At 41.4% G+C, this 17,670-nt stretch overlaps 3 protein-coding genes across 3 annotated transcripts; 1 reads left to right on the forward strand and 2 right to left on the reverse strand.

Moving 5' to 3' along the window:
- Nucleotides 1-384: 384 nt before the first annotated feature.
- On the reverse strand, nucleotides 385-7,117 carry LOC145492800 (excitatory amino acid transporter-like). The gene is made up of 7 exons (XM_081472181.1): nucleotides 6,226-7,117; nucleotides 4,311-4,353; nucleotides 3,481-3,815; nucleotides 2,469-2,702; nucleotides 1,812-2,006; nucleotides 1,341-1,475; nucleotides 385-669 (listed from the first exon to the last, which is right to left on the reverse strand). The coding sequence occupies exons 1-7, from the start codon at nucleotides 6,717-6,719 to the stop codon at nucleotides 474-476; spliced, it is 1,632 nt and encodes a 543-aa protein (XP_081328307.1). The 5' UTR covers nucleotides 6,720-7,117; the 3' UTR covers nucleotides 385-473.
- A 187-nt stretch (nucleotides 7,118-7,304) lies between these two features.
- On the reverse strand, nucleotides 7,305-13,237 carry LOC145492388 (uncharacterized). The gene is made up of 2 exons (XM_081471836.1): nucleotides 11,016-13,237; nucleotides 7,305-9,711 (listed from the first exon to the last, which is right to left on the reverse strand). Exon 1 carries the CDS (start codon nucleotides 13,233-13,235, stop codon nucleotides 12,210-12,212), a length of 1,026 nt encoding a protein of 341 aa, XP_081327962.1. The 5' UTR covers nucleotides 13,236-13,237; the 3' UTR covers nucleotides 7,305-9,711; nucleotides 11,016-12,209.
- A 468-nt stretch (nucleotides 13,238-13,705) lies between these two features.
- LOC145492405 (uncharacterized) lies at nucleotides 13,706-17,150 on the forward strand. The gene is made up of 2 exons (XM_081471855.1): nucleotides 13,706-14,460; nucleotides 17,037-17,150. Exons 1-2 carry the CDS (start codon nucleotides 13,711-13,713, stop codon nucleotides 17,142-17,144), a joined length of 858 nt encoding a protein of 285 aa, XP_081327981.1. The 5' UTR covers nucleotides 13,706-13,710; the 3' UTR covers nucleotides 17,145-17,150.
- Nucleotides 17,151-17,670: the final 520 nt, after the last annotated feature.

The following is a 17,670-nucleotide window of genomic DNA, read 5'->3' on the forward strand; positions in this document are numbered from 1 at the left end:
AAATTAAGGAAGAGAGCAACAAAAAATGTTTTTTTGAGCAAATTTGAGCAACTTTCGTTACAAAACGCAACTTTTGAACAACTTTATGGGAAATTGCGGGCAACGTTTTGGGAAATCTCCAGCAACTTGTGGAAAGCCCTATTCATAGATGAAACTCCTATGGATTGTTCACTCACAAGGCAGAGTTTTGACTTTTTATTACAGGGTTTTTATGCTTCTAATCTTTCAATCGATTATTTTGTCGAAGACAAAAAATTATTCAATTGAATGGATATAAGTGTCCGTTCGTGTCAGGTTCTTTGAAAAAATTTGAACAACAACAAAAAGTATCAATACTTCCATTAAAGTTACAATAGCGGAAAAACATCTTTAGCAACAGTTCCTCGGAAGCTATATTTACATACAAAGAAATGGCTAATGCTTAAACTTTTTTTGATCAAGGGTTAACACGAAGGCGTTTTGACAACTTCTTCCTAAACGCTGGTCATTTTCATGGGGTCGTCCTCTTCGTCTTCTTCTTCTTCAAGTGCGCCGCCGTTATGCTTCAGCGGTGTGTCCTCGTTCGTGTCCAGCTGATCCGCGAATTTGATGTCGTGACGTGACAGGTGGTCCACAATTCCAGCGCCTAGGGCGTCACCCATGACATTGACGCAAGTGCGGAAACGGTCCCTAAGAACACAAAATTGACATGTTTCACCATTCTTATTCAAATAGCCGCTAATTTCTTTCTATTGCTTCGAATCGCTCTCTGCTGTCAACTCTTTGTGTTCATCAGATCAAACTGCAGAAGACTACCTCTTAACCACAAAAGTTTAATGTTGGACCAACTATATTCCCAGGCAACCTCGTTCCCAGGGCTTTTTCTTCCCAATCCCTAAGGGAAAGCCCAGGGAATGAGGTTGGTTCCCAGGTCCTTCGCTGCAACAACTCAGGGTTGAATTATCTTGTACCCTCTTTTCTATTTAAGAACTTTTCAGTTAGAAAATAAATTAAAGGTTTTCATTTTAAGTCATTTCGTGTTTAGAGCCTTTAGATGAATTTAAATATACTGGCGATCGATCACGTCACTAGCATTTTTGAACTCATTTCTTTCGTGCAACGTATTTAAACTATGTTGTCTTCGGGACAAATCCGATTCAAAACATAAAAAGAACAATGTTATTAAACAACCATTGCCAAGTTTTTCACAAAATCTAAATTTTTTACCAAACTGTAAAGAGAATTGAATTCTGCGTTATTTTCGATTACAGTGACAACTCTGAGCCTATTATTACCTCCTTTTAAGTTATGAGCGGTTAAAAACTGGTATGAAAAGCCCCAATAATGAAATAAAAACTTACAGGAACCAATCAATAGCTAGAATAAGACCAATGTCTTCGGTAGGAAGATTCACAGCTTGAAGAACAATAATCATGGTAACCAGGCCTGCTGATGGAATGCCGGCGGCGCCGATAGCTGCTGCGGTTGCCGTCAGACTGGCGGAAAAATTATTGAGGAGAACAGTTGATATACGTCCAGTGACTTAGATATAAATAACGAGCAGATCTGCGTAAGTCAATATTTCGTTGAATCTATCAGCCACGTTCCCCTTGAGAAGGGAGCACGGGGTAGGGGAGGGAGGGAGGTGCAATGTATGATCACATAATTTAAACCTAGAGAACCCCTAGAGTAAAATCACGTCCCTTTTTTTCAACAGCATTGTTCGTTAGCTAAACTATCGTGACCTAGAGTAGCGTGACATATCCTAGCGTGAGCCAGCCAATCTTGAACAACGTGACATAGACTCTGATAACGTTATTTATTTTTCTTACACAGTTGTGACAATCTGTCCCGGTGCCAGTGGAATGCGATTCAGCTGCGCAATCCAAATGGCACTGACTCCTTCATATAACGCTGTTCCGTCCATGTTGACAGTAGCACCCAGAGGTAAAACAAAGCGGCTGATGCGGCGGTCAATGCCGTTCTTTTCTTCAAGGCAGCGCATAGTGGTCGGTAAGGTAGCAGAGCTGCAAGGTACGATATGAACACCAGGTCAAACAGTCTGAATGACAACCAATCAGTTAGACATTCAGTGAGTCCTTTAGCCTGCCTATCTTGTCCATGCACTAGGAAGTCAGTCACTTTGTCAGTCAGTGAGTCAGTAAGTCAGTCAGCCGTCAGTCACTTGATTTGGACAATCAATCAGTTAGTCCCTCCGTTAGTTCCTCTGTCAGTACGTTAGTCAGCCATTGACTGACCCGATTTGGGCAATCAGGCAAACAGTCAGTCGGTCGGTCGGTGAGTATGTCAGTCAGTCAGTTAGTCAGTTCTTCATCCATCAGCCCATCGTCCGGTAAGCCAGTCACTATATCGTCAAGCTACTGGATCTTCAATCTCTACAAGTCAAATAATTATCAGTCTAAGTGAGATCACCCACTCTCTTGTGTATTGACCACATGATGTAGAGAGCCCAAGATCTTTTCTCTTACCTCGAGTCTGTACCGAAAGCGGTCACCATTGCTTCGCGCAGGCCCTGCATGAACTTGTATGGGTTTTTTCGAGTAATCGCGAAGAAAATAATTGGAAGCACAACAAGGGCGTGAATCAACAAACCCACAATGACTGTCACCATAAACATTCCCAGCAGCCTCAGCGCGTCCAGTATGTCAGCCATGGCAGCCAACTTGGCAGCGATCATGCTACAGATTCCTATGGGGGAGTACCTGGGGAAAAGTTGCCTGGACTCAATACAGTACGAAATGGTATGTAACGGTGTAAAGGGCGTGAAATTGATGGTCTCTTCTGTTATGATTCAAAATAACGTGCCATCAATGCGTTTTAAATGTAAAAAAACACAAATCGCAACGATAATGGGCGACAAAAGCTACTTTATTTGCATCTAGCGTCAATCCTCTGGTACCCCCGGCCCCCCAATTCAATGTTGTGCAGGCGCTGTGGTCTGGACAGTCTAAGAGGTAGAAAAATCAACATTGTTTGGGGGGAAGGGGGCAAATATTTCCAAGACGCTCGAAAATCGAATTTTACCGCCAAGTGTCTCAGCACTTTTGTCTCCCATTGTAGCTATGAGCTCGTCACAAAAATTCCTGCGCCGTCTACGAATACAAAATTAATACTTTTTACCTTCAATAACCTTCGAAGAAGCTTCACTTCTCTTCCGAGCGAGGTGAGAGAACAGAGGGGGAAAAGCCGAAAAAGAATTTCGAGCATGTTTTCTGAAGTCCCCTTCCTTCCCCCCAAAAATTAAAGGAAAACCTTATTACACGTAAGGTCAACAGAATGGGACATTAAAAATCTCATTCCAAGAAACTGGGAGCTGGAAATATTAAGATAACTGCATAACCCGTCGTGTTCTCTATTGACACTGTGAAAAGGCTACCTGCATGAATGTGATTGCAGCTCCTCTTAACTCAAAGCTTTGTTTGCTGACTATTGTAAGTTGTATTTCTGACCAGACAGTTTATTACGATGTGTATCACGTACCACATAACAAGAGTCACCATCTTCATGACTACTTCGTTCAAAGTCTCAAAGAAAGCTTTCAGAGGAGTTCCCTTGTCACCCATCCTGCCAAGAACAATCCCAAACACGATCGAGAACACCACTAAGCCAAGCACGTTCATTCCTCCCTCAGAAGCAATATACTGGCCGTCCGGGATGGTGTCGGAGGCAGGGTAGATCAGAGTGGATATGGTGGTGTAGTTGTGGGTGCCATTGCTGTAGACCGTTATGGTGTCATTTGGGTGAAGTGTACTCACATTGACTGTTTTGTTGTAAGACTCGATCTTGGCTGGAACTGACTTGTACTTTGTATTTTTCTGGTGGTAAAAGAACCGACTTTAATATAATAAGTACGGTGCAAGTAAGTACTGCTAAAGACTACGCATCTGTTTTTACAGTTAACTGCAACATTGCCTGACCATCTAAACAATCATGGTTTTGCTGACTGGCTGACTGACTGGCTGACTGAATGACTGACTGACTGATTGGCTGACTGACTGACTAACTGACTGACTGACTGACTGACTGACTGACTGATTGGCTGACTGGCTGACTGGCTGACTGGCTAACTGGCTGACTGGCTAACTGGCTGACTGACTGACTGACTGACTGATTGGCTGCCTGCCTGCCTGCCTGCCTGCCTGACTGACTGACCAACACGCTAATCGACCGAATGATCTAGAAAATAGAAAACTGAACCGCAAAGTTCAGTTTATGTCGATGAGCTTGTCTTATGTTGTTGACAGACAAGAGTTACACGAGTAAATGAGCCATGATCTAAGAAGGCAAAACTTACGAATCATTCAGTTTACCTGGCGGAAGGTTGCTTCAACAATATTCTTAGGAAAGCAGCTCCTGTTGGTAAAGAAGAAGTTAAGTCCTTGATGTTTTCAGTCAATTTCCAGTCAAGAGAATTAACATTTTGATTTTCAAGCCTAGGCGTTTTGACCTCCACTTTGACCAACTCAGTCGGAATTCTTTGTACAATAATACTACGATGCAAAGACTGGTATTTCAATCTTGAGCCATATAGGTACTAAATACCTATAAATGTATTGGTCAAAAAACAAATTCTCAGTTCCGAATAATACGACAAAAAGTTAATGGAAATCGCTAAGGAGAATACATGTATTGACTTGCCAATGAGCTGGAGAAACGGCCAGCTTAGCAGGAGTTTGACGCATGTAATACTGTACTCAGCTTGAATACAAAGTTCAATAAAGTTCAACACTCAGTGCAGAATTTAGGACTAAAGCAAGCTTGGCTGATCGATTCCTTGGACCGAACGCCGAAACACTTCTTAGAGAACTGATTCAACAAGGAACAAACTCTCTTTATCTTTACAAACGAAAACGCAGCTCACTTCCGAGTCGAATAAGATCTCTCACCAAGTCATGCGCAGCTATAACCCGGCCAAGAACGGCTTCTGCAATGCTGACGTTATTAGAATTTTCACGTTTCTCTTTATATAAGGTTTATTTTTGCAGCTGAATTACTTCTCTACAGAGCAGGTGAGCTCAGTTGAAACTCGTGTGTTAATAAACTCGAATAACCAAGATATATCAAGATTTACTATCGATTGTCATTTGATTGCTGACGAAAATCACACTGTTTATCAGATGTCTTTTCCAAGCTGTCTAAAATTTATGTGCTTAGGGAACATTCCTCGAGAAAATCGGTTTAAAAAACATTTAACTCAGAATTGACAAACAACATAATACGAGTACTCGAGTTACAATAAAAGAAAAATTTGAATTTCCCTGGTGAGATAAAACAATAACCTGCAAATACAGAAGAATTTAGTTGTTCTTGGTTTCAGTACTGCTAACAAAATGAACGTTTTCAAAATTTATTGCTGCCCGAGAAAAAAGAATGTAGTACTTCCAATATGAAAGGTTTTTACTAAATTATTTTTTAAAAGTAATAATAAACTTAATTCTTCTCTGCCAAAGTAATATCTTTGTTCGCTAGATGTGTGAAAAAGTCGCGAGCGACAGATGCAAAACAGCATGATGTCGAGACTTCCCTGGAGCGACGATTTGAAAAAGAAAAAACCTTTTTGAAGCCGTGCAAACATAACATTAATTATTATTTCATGAAAAACTCCTGTGTCGGTGATATTGGTACAGTAAGGTTGCATGCATGTTGCATAACACATGAGCCTTAAAATACATTGTCAACCATTATTAACGAATGAGAAATCAGAAGGTTCGCTGTTAAATTTTAAAGTTTCAAATCTTAGCACAGCCATTTCTGTTAAAGAGACTTCAAAGTGAAGTGGTCTTCATGGTGAAATTGTTTTAAAATGAGACTGAAAGAAGGATTTAAACGCGAAATAACAATCACGAAAACGCAAGAATTGTCTTTTTAAGAGGCTCTGTTTACTTAAAAGCAAGTTCAGATGTTGTTGTTTATAGTAGTCAGTGGGCTTAATAATTACTCTTAGTCAGTTCGTGTGAAAAACGCGTTCTCTTTCTCTTTTAAAGCTTCTATCTCATAGTTGGATGTGAGGTTCCCAGATAAAGCGGAATAGACCCTTGTAGTGCGCGAACGATGGATTAAAAGTGATAGAGTGCTTGTGACTAATTTTACTTCACTTTTGTTTCTCTCATTCAGCCAGCATTTATTTTGCCATTTGCACAGAAACACCTAGAGCTTAAAACAGGCTAGTTTGATCCCCAATAATCTGAAAAACAAGAAACAGTGAGTAAAACTAAACGTCATTACCTGATCAAATCGAGGAAGGAGTCCAGATTTCGATGAGGGCCAGTGAGTCGTTTTTGCTCGGCTTCCCGTTTGTTCCCCGATTCACCCGGACGAATGCTTACGACCAGCACAATCCCGAGGATGACGGCCAAGAGCGTGGTCATCAGGTAGTACAGCACCGTGCGTCTGCCAATTTTGCCCGTGGCTTTCGAGTCTAGTGTAGCTAACGCGCATATCAAGCTCGCTACGATTAGAGGAAGGATCAACATCTTGAGCATGTTCATGAACAGTTCACCTGGGAAACCAATTAACATGATCGTTGTTGCTTTCTCCTCCGGGTCCACGATGTCGTTGACGGAAGGGTTGGCGGCAGCGCCGATGATAAAGCCAACCACAACGCCGATAATAATCAGGAAAAGCAGAATGTCCTGCTTTACAATGCGCCAAACCCTCAACCAACAGGAACAACATTTACCAGGCATTCCACTGCCTCCTTTACGCTTCAAAGCGGCCATGACACCTCACTTTCTGGTAACGCGTAGCGGCGTGGAAATCGTTCTCGTGTCCAAGAAGCATTAAATGGAAGAACTAAGCAAGTGTTTTTCTCAACTGCTTTGCATCAAGCTGGGATAGATTAAGCCTTTGTGCATTTACCGAGATGTGCGTCCTTTGTTTCTTTTATTCTACTTCCTGTGGGTTCTTCATTAAAATTTTAAAACCGGGCTTGCCAAGACACGTGTTTTTAAAAGGAACTCTTGGAGTTTCGAATGTCAATAACGGCTCTAACTGTTTTTAATCAATTAGTTATGAACACTCTCAACGCACTAAAAATAAATTTTTAGGCGTAGCAATGTTTTTCGGTTAATGTTTGGCAAAGAACTGACGCAACAACAGTTAACCAGTTCAGACTGAGCTAATGCTAATATTTATGTCAAAAATATATCTCTCTTTAGTTACAACTATTGAGCTCGCACAGGAAACATTTATTCTGTTTTTCCGCCCAGTAACTAAACAAAAAAGTGATATTTTTATGAAATAAGTTAGTAATCAATGCATTATTTATTTTTGTAATTAATACGACATGAGGTCGATCCATGTGGAAGGATTTCACCGCGAAAAATAAACTTTTCCAAGATTAAGGAAAGACATTATTTAGGAAATGTAACTTCATTTGGAGTTCAGTTCTTATTCAGAAATGACACGCGTGTTCCGAGAAAACCTCGTGCTGGGTGAAAAGGAAAAAGAACTTGGGGGACAAAAAGACTCAACGGGGTACTTCAAGAAATCAAATATAAAAGCCTCAAAGAAAACCATGCGAAAAAACATCAAGAATTAGTGGAGATTGATGTAATAGCCAAATTGGACCTTGGGGGAGGGAAGAGGGGAAGAAGGTGTTGGGGGAGCCGGAGGGAGAGGGGTGATAAGGGGGGGGGGGAGGCCAAAGGATGGGGTAGGTGGTTGATTTTCGTAGCCTATGATGGGCGGGGAAAGCCATTAGAAAGACGTGTTTCAAGTGGGTTCGTCGCCTAATACGTCATGCCATGTTAAGTACTTAAACATAATTAATTGCTGCTGTGTGGAAATAAAAAATAAATAAATAAATAAACGAAACTGTTTGTGTTTTGTCCTAATATCTGATTTTTAAAAGGGGCTCTGAAATCACACGTACTTGTACCTCGCTGCAAGTCAACAAAAGAAGTAAGAATTTATTAAATGGCATAATCTATGCAATCTGTCCCCCACCCTCTCACTCCCCAAATTTAGTGGAGGGATTTTCAATAATGTTAAGGTTCAACTTTCCCTTTCTGTGAATGTGAAAAAAATATATATTCCCAAACATCCTCTCCTCTCGGATTTGGTCCACAGCGAAATATTTCACATGCTAGGTTATTTGCTGGACTAAAAGGTTTCAAATATTCTGGAAATCATAGTTTTACCGGTAAATGGAAAATATTTATAATCTTATTTCGATACAGATATCACATTCCACGACATGTTTAAAATTTGGGAAGTTCCTCATTGTTAGTTCTCAAGAGAATGTTAGTCTTTTCTGGTAGTTATTGAAAAACTACTTTTACTACCTCCACCGCCTTGCGTAATTGTCTTTATTTACGTTTTTATCACCATGGAAATCTACAGCAAAATTGCCTTGTCGAATTGGGACATTTCAGCAGCTGGATTTACTGGTATAACGCACAATGAGAGTTTGTCAGTTTGTCTGAGAACTGGCCGAACCTTAACATGACATCTATCACAACATATCATAACTTAACAGACCGAACATAACATAACGTAACATAAACATAGTATAACACAAAGTAACGTTACAGCACTTACAAAACCAACCGACACAGCACAGTATAACATATAACATAACTTAACAGACCGAACATAACATAACGTAACATAAACATAGTATAACACAAGATAACATATAGTCCATATAACATATTAACTTAACACAACATTAATTCAGTATTAGAAATAAGCGCTCGCCAATGCGAGTGTGAAAAGCGTCGGGCGAGTCCAAATCATCGATCACTCGCCAGTTTGGCGAGTACGATTTTCATTTTTGGGTGAAGCTTAAATATTTATAACACTCCTTTTTATTTTCCATTTTGTCAACAATATCTCTAAACAAAAACTTGCCAGTGCTTTTTTTACCCAAGATGCCCAAATAATTTGCCAGTAACACAGCATAGCGTTGCATAAATAGACGAAATGAAAAGCGGCTTCCTCCGGTGATAATTAAAAATACACGTGTATGAAGTGATACTGGTGGTCTCTATTGGAGCCAGCGGTAATTACTTCATGAGAATTAAAGATTTGCTTGCTAAGAAATGGATCTCACGAAGATACATCTTGAAATAGAAACTGCTTTGAAAATTCAGTATAGTGCCTCTGCATTAGTCATCTTTTGGTTTAGGTATTTTGGTAGAATTCATAGTGGGGAAAACGTCTGTCTCCCACGTGCCGACAAGCTGTTCACTCCCATGCCTCGATTCTATGGATATATGCGAATTTTGGTAGCGCCAGCTGTTCGTCCAGCTGTTTTTCAGTTAAAACTACGGAAAGGTGGAAAAATTTCCAAGGAGTGTCAAAAAATATATATGCTGAATGAGTAATACAATTATCACAACGATTACAAATTATATGGATAAAATTATCTGAAAATAAAATTTACAAAAAATAAAATAAATAAACGCTGGTTTTCACTAGCGGGGGAGTCGGGGATGTAGCCAGGATTTTTCAAAGGGGGGGGGGGTCACACTGTCTCAAAGTGAGGGTGTCACAGTGATATGTGTATCCCCGCACACATATCACTAGTGATATGTGTATCCCCTCCAAAATGGCGACCAGTGATATGTGTATCCCCCACCCCCCTCCCCTCTACTTTAAATAGCAATATCCTCCTTGAAAGCGCTCTCGTCGTCCGGTCGCTTGCTGGACGAAAGACTTACCCAAACAAACTTAAAACACAAATCTCAATTTTTGTAGTTGAAAAAGCTTACGTATCTGCTGCTGGAATTGTGTTCTTGATCCTAACTGGTTTTCTGCGAGCAGGATATAATGAATTTAAAGTTGAACACCAGATGGATCGAGATATATTTCAATTTGAGTTTCACGGCACGGGATTTCTAGGACGATATTAATTGTGCGGTGCATTCTCACCCCTCGAGTAACGCATACTCTCCATTGTTCATCGCCTTGTTTGCATCTGAATTATTCGTGGAGTGAAACACATAGCACTGCTTCGACCCGCTCGCCATGAAATGATTAGTGGCACTCGTGTATCCCCTGTCCCGCTTGTTCGACTTTTTGTAAGATATGTTAAGTCTCAAGCTGTATACATTGCTATACTGCGAATATTGCTAGCAAGTTTCATAATAATCGACGTTTATTCTTCGGTAGTTAGCCTAGATAACGGCTGTCTTCAGGGGATACACGTATCACTGCGCCATGTAATAATTAGTGATATGTGTATCCCCTGCATGCGGTCGTGTACAACCGAGGTCAGTGAAACTCCAGAAATCCCAAGCTATGAATAAATGCCGGGTGTGAATATTTCTAGCAAGCCAGTTTGACAATGCAAATGTAATGGGCATTTTTTTTTTGGGTAGAAAGCCAATATAACAGCTGTGTCCATGGGGATACACATATCACTAGTTCATGAAATAATCAGTGATATGTGTATCCCTTATTATCCCGTGCACGCGTGCACGCGTTTTTAGTGGAATTATCTAGTTTCAAACTCCAGTAAACCCAAGCCGTGTAAAAACGTCGGGTGCTAATATTGCCTGCAGTTTTGACAGGGTTGATGCACTATATTACAACAGTTGTGTTTATGGGGATACACATATCACTGCGCCATGAAATAATTAGTGATCTGTGTATCTCCTGCACGCGATTTCAGTTTAGATATTTAGACATTCGAGTTGCAAACTCCGCAAACCTCAACCTGGGTATAAACGTCGTCGCGAGTAAGAAGCCAGCACGTTTCGGCAATAATTGGCCCTTTTCTTCGATCAGGTAGATAGCCAATCTAACAGCTGTGTTTAGGGGATACACACTGAGATCACTGCGCCATGAAATAATTAGTGATATGTGTATCCGCTGTTCGAAGTTTTAGTCAAATATACAATCGAGTCGGTTGGAACTCAACCAAACTCAAGAAATCCTAATCTGCTCCGTTGGGCGCAAATTCATTTCTGGTTTCTCCTACTCTTTACAGCGCTCGTTGGAACCTCGCAACCGAGTCGCCATTTTGTTCGTTGAATGCCCAGGCGTATCATTGTTTTGTGTATCCCCACAGGGGATACACATATCACTAGTGATATGTGTGCGGGGATACACATATCACGAGGATACACATATCACTGTGACAAGGGTACTCGCCAGATTGTCACGTCGTTTTCGCCACCTGTTGAAGGTTGCTTGGTTAAAAAAGGCTTACAAAAGGGGGGGGGGGGGGTTAAGGGCACCCCAGGACCCCCTCTGGCTACGCCCCTGTGAGTCGTAAGAGCACACAAGATCTAGTCAAAATCGAAAATCGGAGTCGTAAGCGGAGTCATAAGCTCGACGGAATAGGAGTCGGAAGAATCAGAACGTTTTCATCTCTTCCGATTTCGTTTACGACTCCGCTCCTTACGATTCAGTGAAAACTAGATTGTCGGAGTCGGAGGCAAAAGCGGAAGAACCAACCAATCACAAGGACCGAATTTAAGCATTGTGATTGGTTTATCCTTCCGCTTCTGCTTCCGACTCCGACAATGTAGTTTTCACTGGATCATAAGCGACGGAGCCATAAGCGGATCGGGAATCGGTTTTCTGCTTCCGACTCCGTTGGTTTGAATTTCTCAACATCATATCACTCTGCGGCTCTGACTACGACTCCGACTATGAACTCCGTCGCTAGTGAAAAGCAGCATTAAGTAGCCGAGAAAATTACCAGAAACTATTGCAATGAATATTCACATGACATGACATAATCAGACGTAACATGGTAATTATAACGTAACGTAACAAACACAACGCACAACATAACAAAACAAAACCGGCATACCGTGTGAAACAGAACTTTAACAAACGTAACGTAACGTAACAAACAAACATACTGTTACACTTGATGCACTGAGACATCGCATTCACAAATGCAAAACAGTTTATTTACATGTAAGTTCAAATGGGCTGAGATTTCTGCGACGGGCCAATTAATCTTGTTCCTGCTGCTCGACCAAGTGGGTGGAATATACGGGTTTTCAAGTTCCACAAAGACTTTCTCAAAGTCCAAGACTTATTTTCTGAGCTGAAAAGAAAATCGACTAGTAAGAAGTCTATTCCCATTAACATCTGCGTATCTTCCCGGCCGGATTCAACTTTGACCTATCTTGTCCACTGTTTTTTATTATGCAAGAGTCGAGCAAGAGGGTCGTTTGTTCAGTTGTAACATTCTCTCAATGGTTTCTTAAGTGATTATTTCACTATGTTCTCCCGTGGGAAGTCATTCACCTTATGTATGGTTCCCATGCAATTAATACCTCCTGATTGCTCGCGGAGCCTTGACTTCTAGTTCGACTAGTTACAAAGAGCGGATCCTGGAGGTGCTGGAGATGCGCAAGTGGCCGGGTCTGATCGGCCACCTTACACACTGTCGATAGCTTTGGATTTCTAAATATAGAAGCATAGAAAAACTGCACGAAGCTGCCCCTGGTTGCGATGTTTGAAATAAGCAGAAGATTATCGATCTGTTTATCTTTTGCGTGTCGGTCGATTTTCCTCGCGAACATGGCTATGTCGTAAGACACCAGGGCTAGATTCCGCAGCAAGTACATCCACAGTGTTAACACGTAGAGATAATACAAGAACGCCGTCCAGTGTTCACTGTCGACTGTTCTACGAATCCATGCTTTGACGGTCGATTTCTCGATAAACTTGAGGGCGAGACACAAGAAGATTAGAGTTGTAAACTCTAGAAGTAGACTCACACCAAGAAATTGCAAGTTCAACTGACTAGGGAGAAAATCCATGTTGACAATCGTGATTATCTGGACGCAAAATAAACCTAACCAGAACCAAAATACAGCTAGTCGAGGAGCTGCGAGGAAGAAGTTCACCACGTTGAATTTTCCCCAGCAAAATATCAACAATGTTATCGCGAGCGAACTACCCGATTCGATGAATGTGCCCGCCATGTTGATCTCGTCCTTCGCTGCCTGGGTGAAGACATGACTTCCACACGTTTCAGTGCTCGTTTCATTTGCAAGACAGACAAATGCGGGCACAGCGAATAGAAGGGTAAACGTTAGTCTTGTTAACCAAAGAACAGCCAAAATAAAACCAACCAACCACAACACCGTCATCTTGTACAAGAAAATGTCTTGCGCACTATAGTCTGTTGGCCAATCAGACAGTTTCAAGACTGTCAACTCTTTTACGTCAAAACTCACCTCAGACTTGGTAGCTCCGTGATTCCGATAAATGTCTTTTACACGGTGATCGCTTTTTCGTTTGGAAAACGAAAGTTCCGTCATCCAAAACTACCACATCGCCGTTTTATAGTTATATCCTTAGGTGGGTACGGCTACACGTAGGCTAGTGGAGGCAACGCCATCGACTAATATAATTCCTCGAAAATGAAAACGCTTGCGTGAGGGCAATGATCCCAAAATAAAACATCACCACAGAATTTTATTATTCCGGTGTCGGTTTCGTGGAAAAGGGCAGACTGGCTCACCTCACGTTCACCGTTACTCCTTTTAATGAGTTTCTTCAATAGATGGAAGTTAACGATGAGCTACAATGGCCACATAGTTCCGTTTAGCTGAGCTAAAGGCACTCTTTTGGCGATTTACATGAAAAACTGACTGTCCACCTTTTCTTCACCCGACCTCTCCCCGCTGGGGGAACACTGAAAGACTTGGTTCCGGGAAACACCTGGAAACATAGCGGAGTCAGAGCATATAATTGAACGAATCGAAAGCATTGTCGATCGACAAGGTGCTGGCGATGTTGTGGCTTGCAGGATATTTTCAAGTTTTCCTGGTGGTTTCAAGATTCGTATTGAACTTTTTGAACTTCGTCCCAGCTTCTGTATGCCTTTACTACTCAACACCTACAGAAAACTGCAAAGTTCGCAACCAATCGCACACCATACTCGGCCGACAAGAGGTCAGCACGAGAGTGAACACGGTAGGAGCCTTGCTGGAAGATGTCAACTCGCTGCTACTCATTTCAGCCATATTCTCTTGGAAACTGTTCAAGGTGAAGAGGTACTTTCGCGCAGTCGTTCGCGTTGGACACTTCTGGGTTTGGTGCTTGTTCTGCATCACAAACTCCCTTTCGATTCTGTACGTGGATACCGTCCACGGAAAGGACAAGACGGGAAATATTAACGTCAGCGCAGTAGCGCTTATGACAGAAATGTTTCTTCTCACTTTATTCGCGAGTGCTATCAACTTCATCGGACACGAGACCTACGTGAAGTGGGTCGAGGACCGATTCTGGGACCAGCTCACCGTACAGCGCCTATTCAAACCGCTCTTTCGTGTCGTTCTGTGCGCGTACTTCTTCCGCAATCTTGGCCTGTTTCTTTACGATACGGCCCTCGTCTCCATGAGCATTTCGCTGTTAAACGGGAGACAAGTGGAAGGGTCACGTGACTGGGACAGCCTGCTTTTGTTGCTGAGTGCCGCGTTCCGAGGAAGCTTCACAAAGTTCTTCTTTGAAAAGATGTTTCAAGGGCAAAGTCTTCCCCCGGTAAGATGTTGTCATATTCAATGCCTTGGGAGAGCGAAGATCCTTTCAGGGTGTCTGCAGTCGAGTTGTAGCGTTACACGAGCCAACCACGAGCCCACGTTAACCTCGAGTCACGAGTCAACCTCGAGTCAAACACGAGTCAAACCAAATGTTTTTCTTCCTTTTTTATTTCGCCCCGAAAACAGAAATAGATTATAGGAAATAAAATATAAGAATATAGATTGTCTTAGCAGTTAACAACAAGACATTTGATCACGGGCTCACCTCGATCGCGCCGCGCGCCTCAAACATGGTGGCAAGTCACGTTATTCACTGTGTCTGTCCATTGCAGACTATCAAGGTAAGATTGTCTTATCCAAAAACAGTGAGTGACATGAATAAAGTTGATTGTAAATAAATCGCGAAATTAAAGACCCGCGAATAAAAATCCTCGCGAAATTTAAACTCGCGAAATTTTAAATTTAACACCCACATAGAAAATTCAAATCACAGAAAAAAAAAAAGGATTAACTTATAATAAAAACAACATATACAGGATATTATCGACAAATACACAAACTATCAGCTGGTTTTACTGGTAAGTTCCATTTTGTATCTTCTTTTGTGAAATAACAGAACTAGGCCAAGTTGTAAAAAGTTAATTTTCAAAGACGCCTTTTGCTTGTTCCAGTTTACCTTAAAAGGTAATTTGTAAAAATGCGTTTTGCTTGTTCCTGGTTATCTAGAAATTTTAAAAAGTTCAGACTTTTGAAAAATAAAATGAAGTTGAGAATGATTGAATCGCGAAATTGTATGACCTGTTTTCATATTTTGCCTATTGAAATCGCGAAAATAACCCCAAACCCCCCTGAGAGACTGTCTCCCCAAATTCCGAAATTAAGTACCCACGAAATAAAGTACTAAAAAGGTGTATTCATATATTTTAATTCCTACAATCTATCAGTTTTTAGGGACAAAAAAAGAAAACTGGCTTGACTCGTGGTTGACTCAAGGTTGACCCGTGACTCGAGGTTGACTTGGGCGCGCGGTTGGCTCGTGTAACGCTGCAACTCTCTGCGGTCTATACGTGCATGGTTGGGGCGGGGTTGGGGGGGGTGGGGTTGAAGTACTCCCTTTAGTGAGCCACACTGGGAGGTTAGGCACGAAAGGGGTAAGGCTTGAGGCACAATGTATACAAAAAGGTAGGATTTAACGAATTGAAGTATAGGATGGGGAAACTGGAATATACGTGTTTAAATGGGACCTTTTCGAATATCTCGAACACGTGCACTTATTAGCTGATTCACCAAGTATTTTAAGGGCCTACTCAGCTGAAGAGTTAAGAAATTCGCTAAGCAGAAACACAGAGCACATTTGATTGCTATTCCCTGAACAACACAGAGAGACTAGCGTGTTCATTAAATTTCAATGTCCATTACATGGGCAGAAATCACATTTAGGCTTTTACAGTGAGGGAAGGAAAAACGCGACTCACCTCCGCTTCACGGGATTACTCCGTATGATGGCCTATACGAGGAGGCCCCGCCCAAATGGGGTACCTTTTTAGGGCTTCAGGTATCCAAGAGGGTAGGGATTTCACAAGTTGGCGTACATGAAAGAGTAGGAAAATCTGTCATTCAGGTATTTAAAAGGGCCTTTGATTAGGACATTTTGAACATACGCGCCTCATGGTCGTGTCATTTAATTTATCGAGTACTACATGAAAATGACAAGAAGACTTCCTTCACAAGACGGGCTTGTTACAGCAATTAGTGTACATGAAATGGGGACTATTTTTATAAAAGGAAAACGAAATGGGTACCTTTTCTGTCAAAATAGTATATAAAAGGGTAAGAGGTTGGACTTCGTGTCGGGAGCCTCTCCGTAAAAAAACATTGTTGAGTACCCGATCCCCCAGGTCCCGCTTATTACGGACATTCTAGTTTGTCCCTTCGAAAAGCTCATATTTTCTGTTACATTATTCGGACACCGGTTAATACGGAGACCTTCGTGCGATCCGAGTGAAACACTGTTATGCATACGTCGCTTTGTGGACATTGGGCGCTGTATGTTATCACGATTAGGTCGGCGCTAATTGCGCTGTTAGGAACTAAAGCTTTCTACAGGTTAAAGCGATTTTCTATTAAGTCACGGACCGTAGTTGAATGATTACTTTGTCGTGACTGAAACAAACGAGAGAGAATTGATTTTAATGCGAGATTTGACTAGTTAAATGAGCATAAGGTTTCCTCAGTTTGAACTTAGGTTTAACACAGTGTCGTTACTTTTCAACATCGTATGCTTTATAAATAGTCTTTCCACCAATTAAAGATGTTCTAGAGATGTTTACCCGGAGAGCACGCTTCACACGAACACCACCCAGACAATACGGAAATTTTGCGTGCCCTTTGGTATTTGAATGTTCATTACTTCAGTACATATTAACAGCTTTTTGCCAACGATGGGTGACATGGCCAGACACCCAGTTTGGACTGTACTATATTGACCAGAACTACATTCTCCCAAAGCAATTGTAGAGCATAAATGGAAATAGTAACGAGAATTGAGATGTTTATCCTTACACCCTTTTTTGACAGGTGTGTGAGAAAGAGGCTGTGGAGACTTTACTGGGGCCTGAGTTACAAAGAGATCAGCTTGGTGGCTATCGATGGATAGAAGCATCATCCGAACATAGTTTAGCCTAGTCATTACCTCCAAAGGCAGAATGGCGGGCATGTCTAAACGTACAATAAACAAAGTATTACCAAAGTGATGACCCAAACAATACGACAATTGACACCGCTCAGTAAATTACTGAAAGTTATGCACCCTAGGCCTGTTAGTAAATTAACCACTTGAAAGTATTTAAACCCTTTGCAGTTACGACCCTCTTTAAGTAGAGACCTTCTTAAGAAGTAACAACTGAATCCTCTGAAAATGTTCCGCATCCTTCGGTTATACTGTCTCCATGCCGAAACTACTGAGCGAGTAGTCCTGGATTAAGTGTATGCCAGGCCATTTTAGCCTACATATGTTTATATTAACAAATTGTTTTACCCATAAACCAGCTTATTGAGGTTAAACAACTTACACGTTTCCTGATTTAAACCAAAATATGGCATAATTTAACATTATTTGTAGTTAGGCTTTCGGTTAATATCATGTCCATTACCATTTAAACTTCAGTTTATTTTTTTTTTACCACTGAAAGCAATGATAGAGCTTAGAAGT

The sequence above is a fragment of the Orbicella franksi genome, chromosome 7 (assembly GCF_964199315.1).
Source record: "Orbicella franksi chromosome 7, jaOrbFran1.1, whole genome shotgun sequence".
In the NCBI taxonomy this organism is placed as follows: domain Eukaryota; kingdom Metazoa; phylum Cnidaria; class Anthozoa; order Scleractinia; family Merulinidae; genus Orbicella; species Orbicella franksi.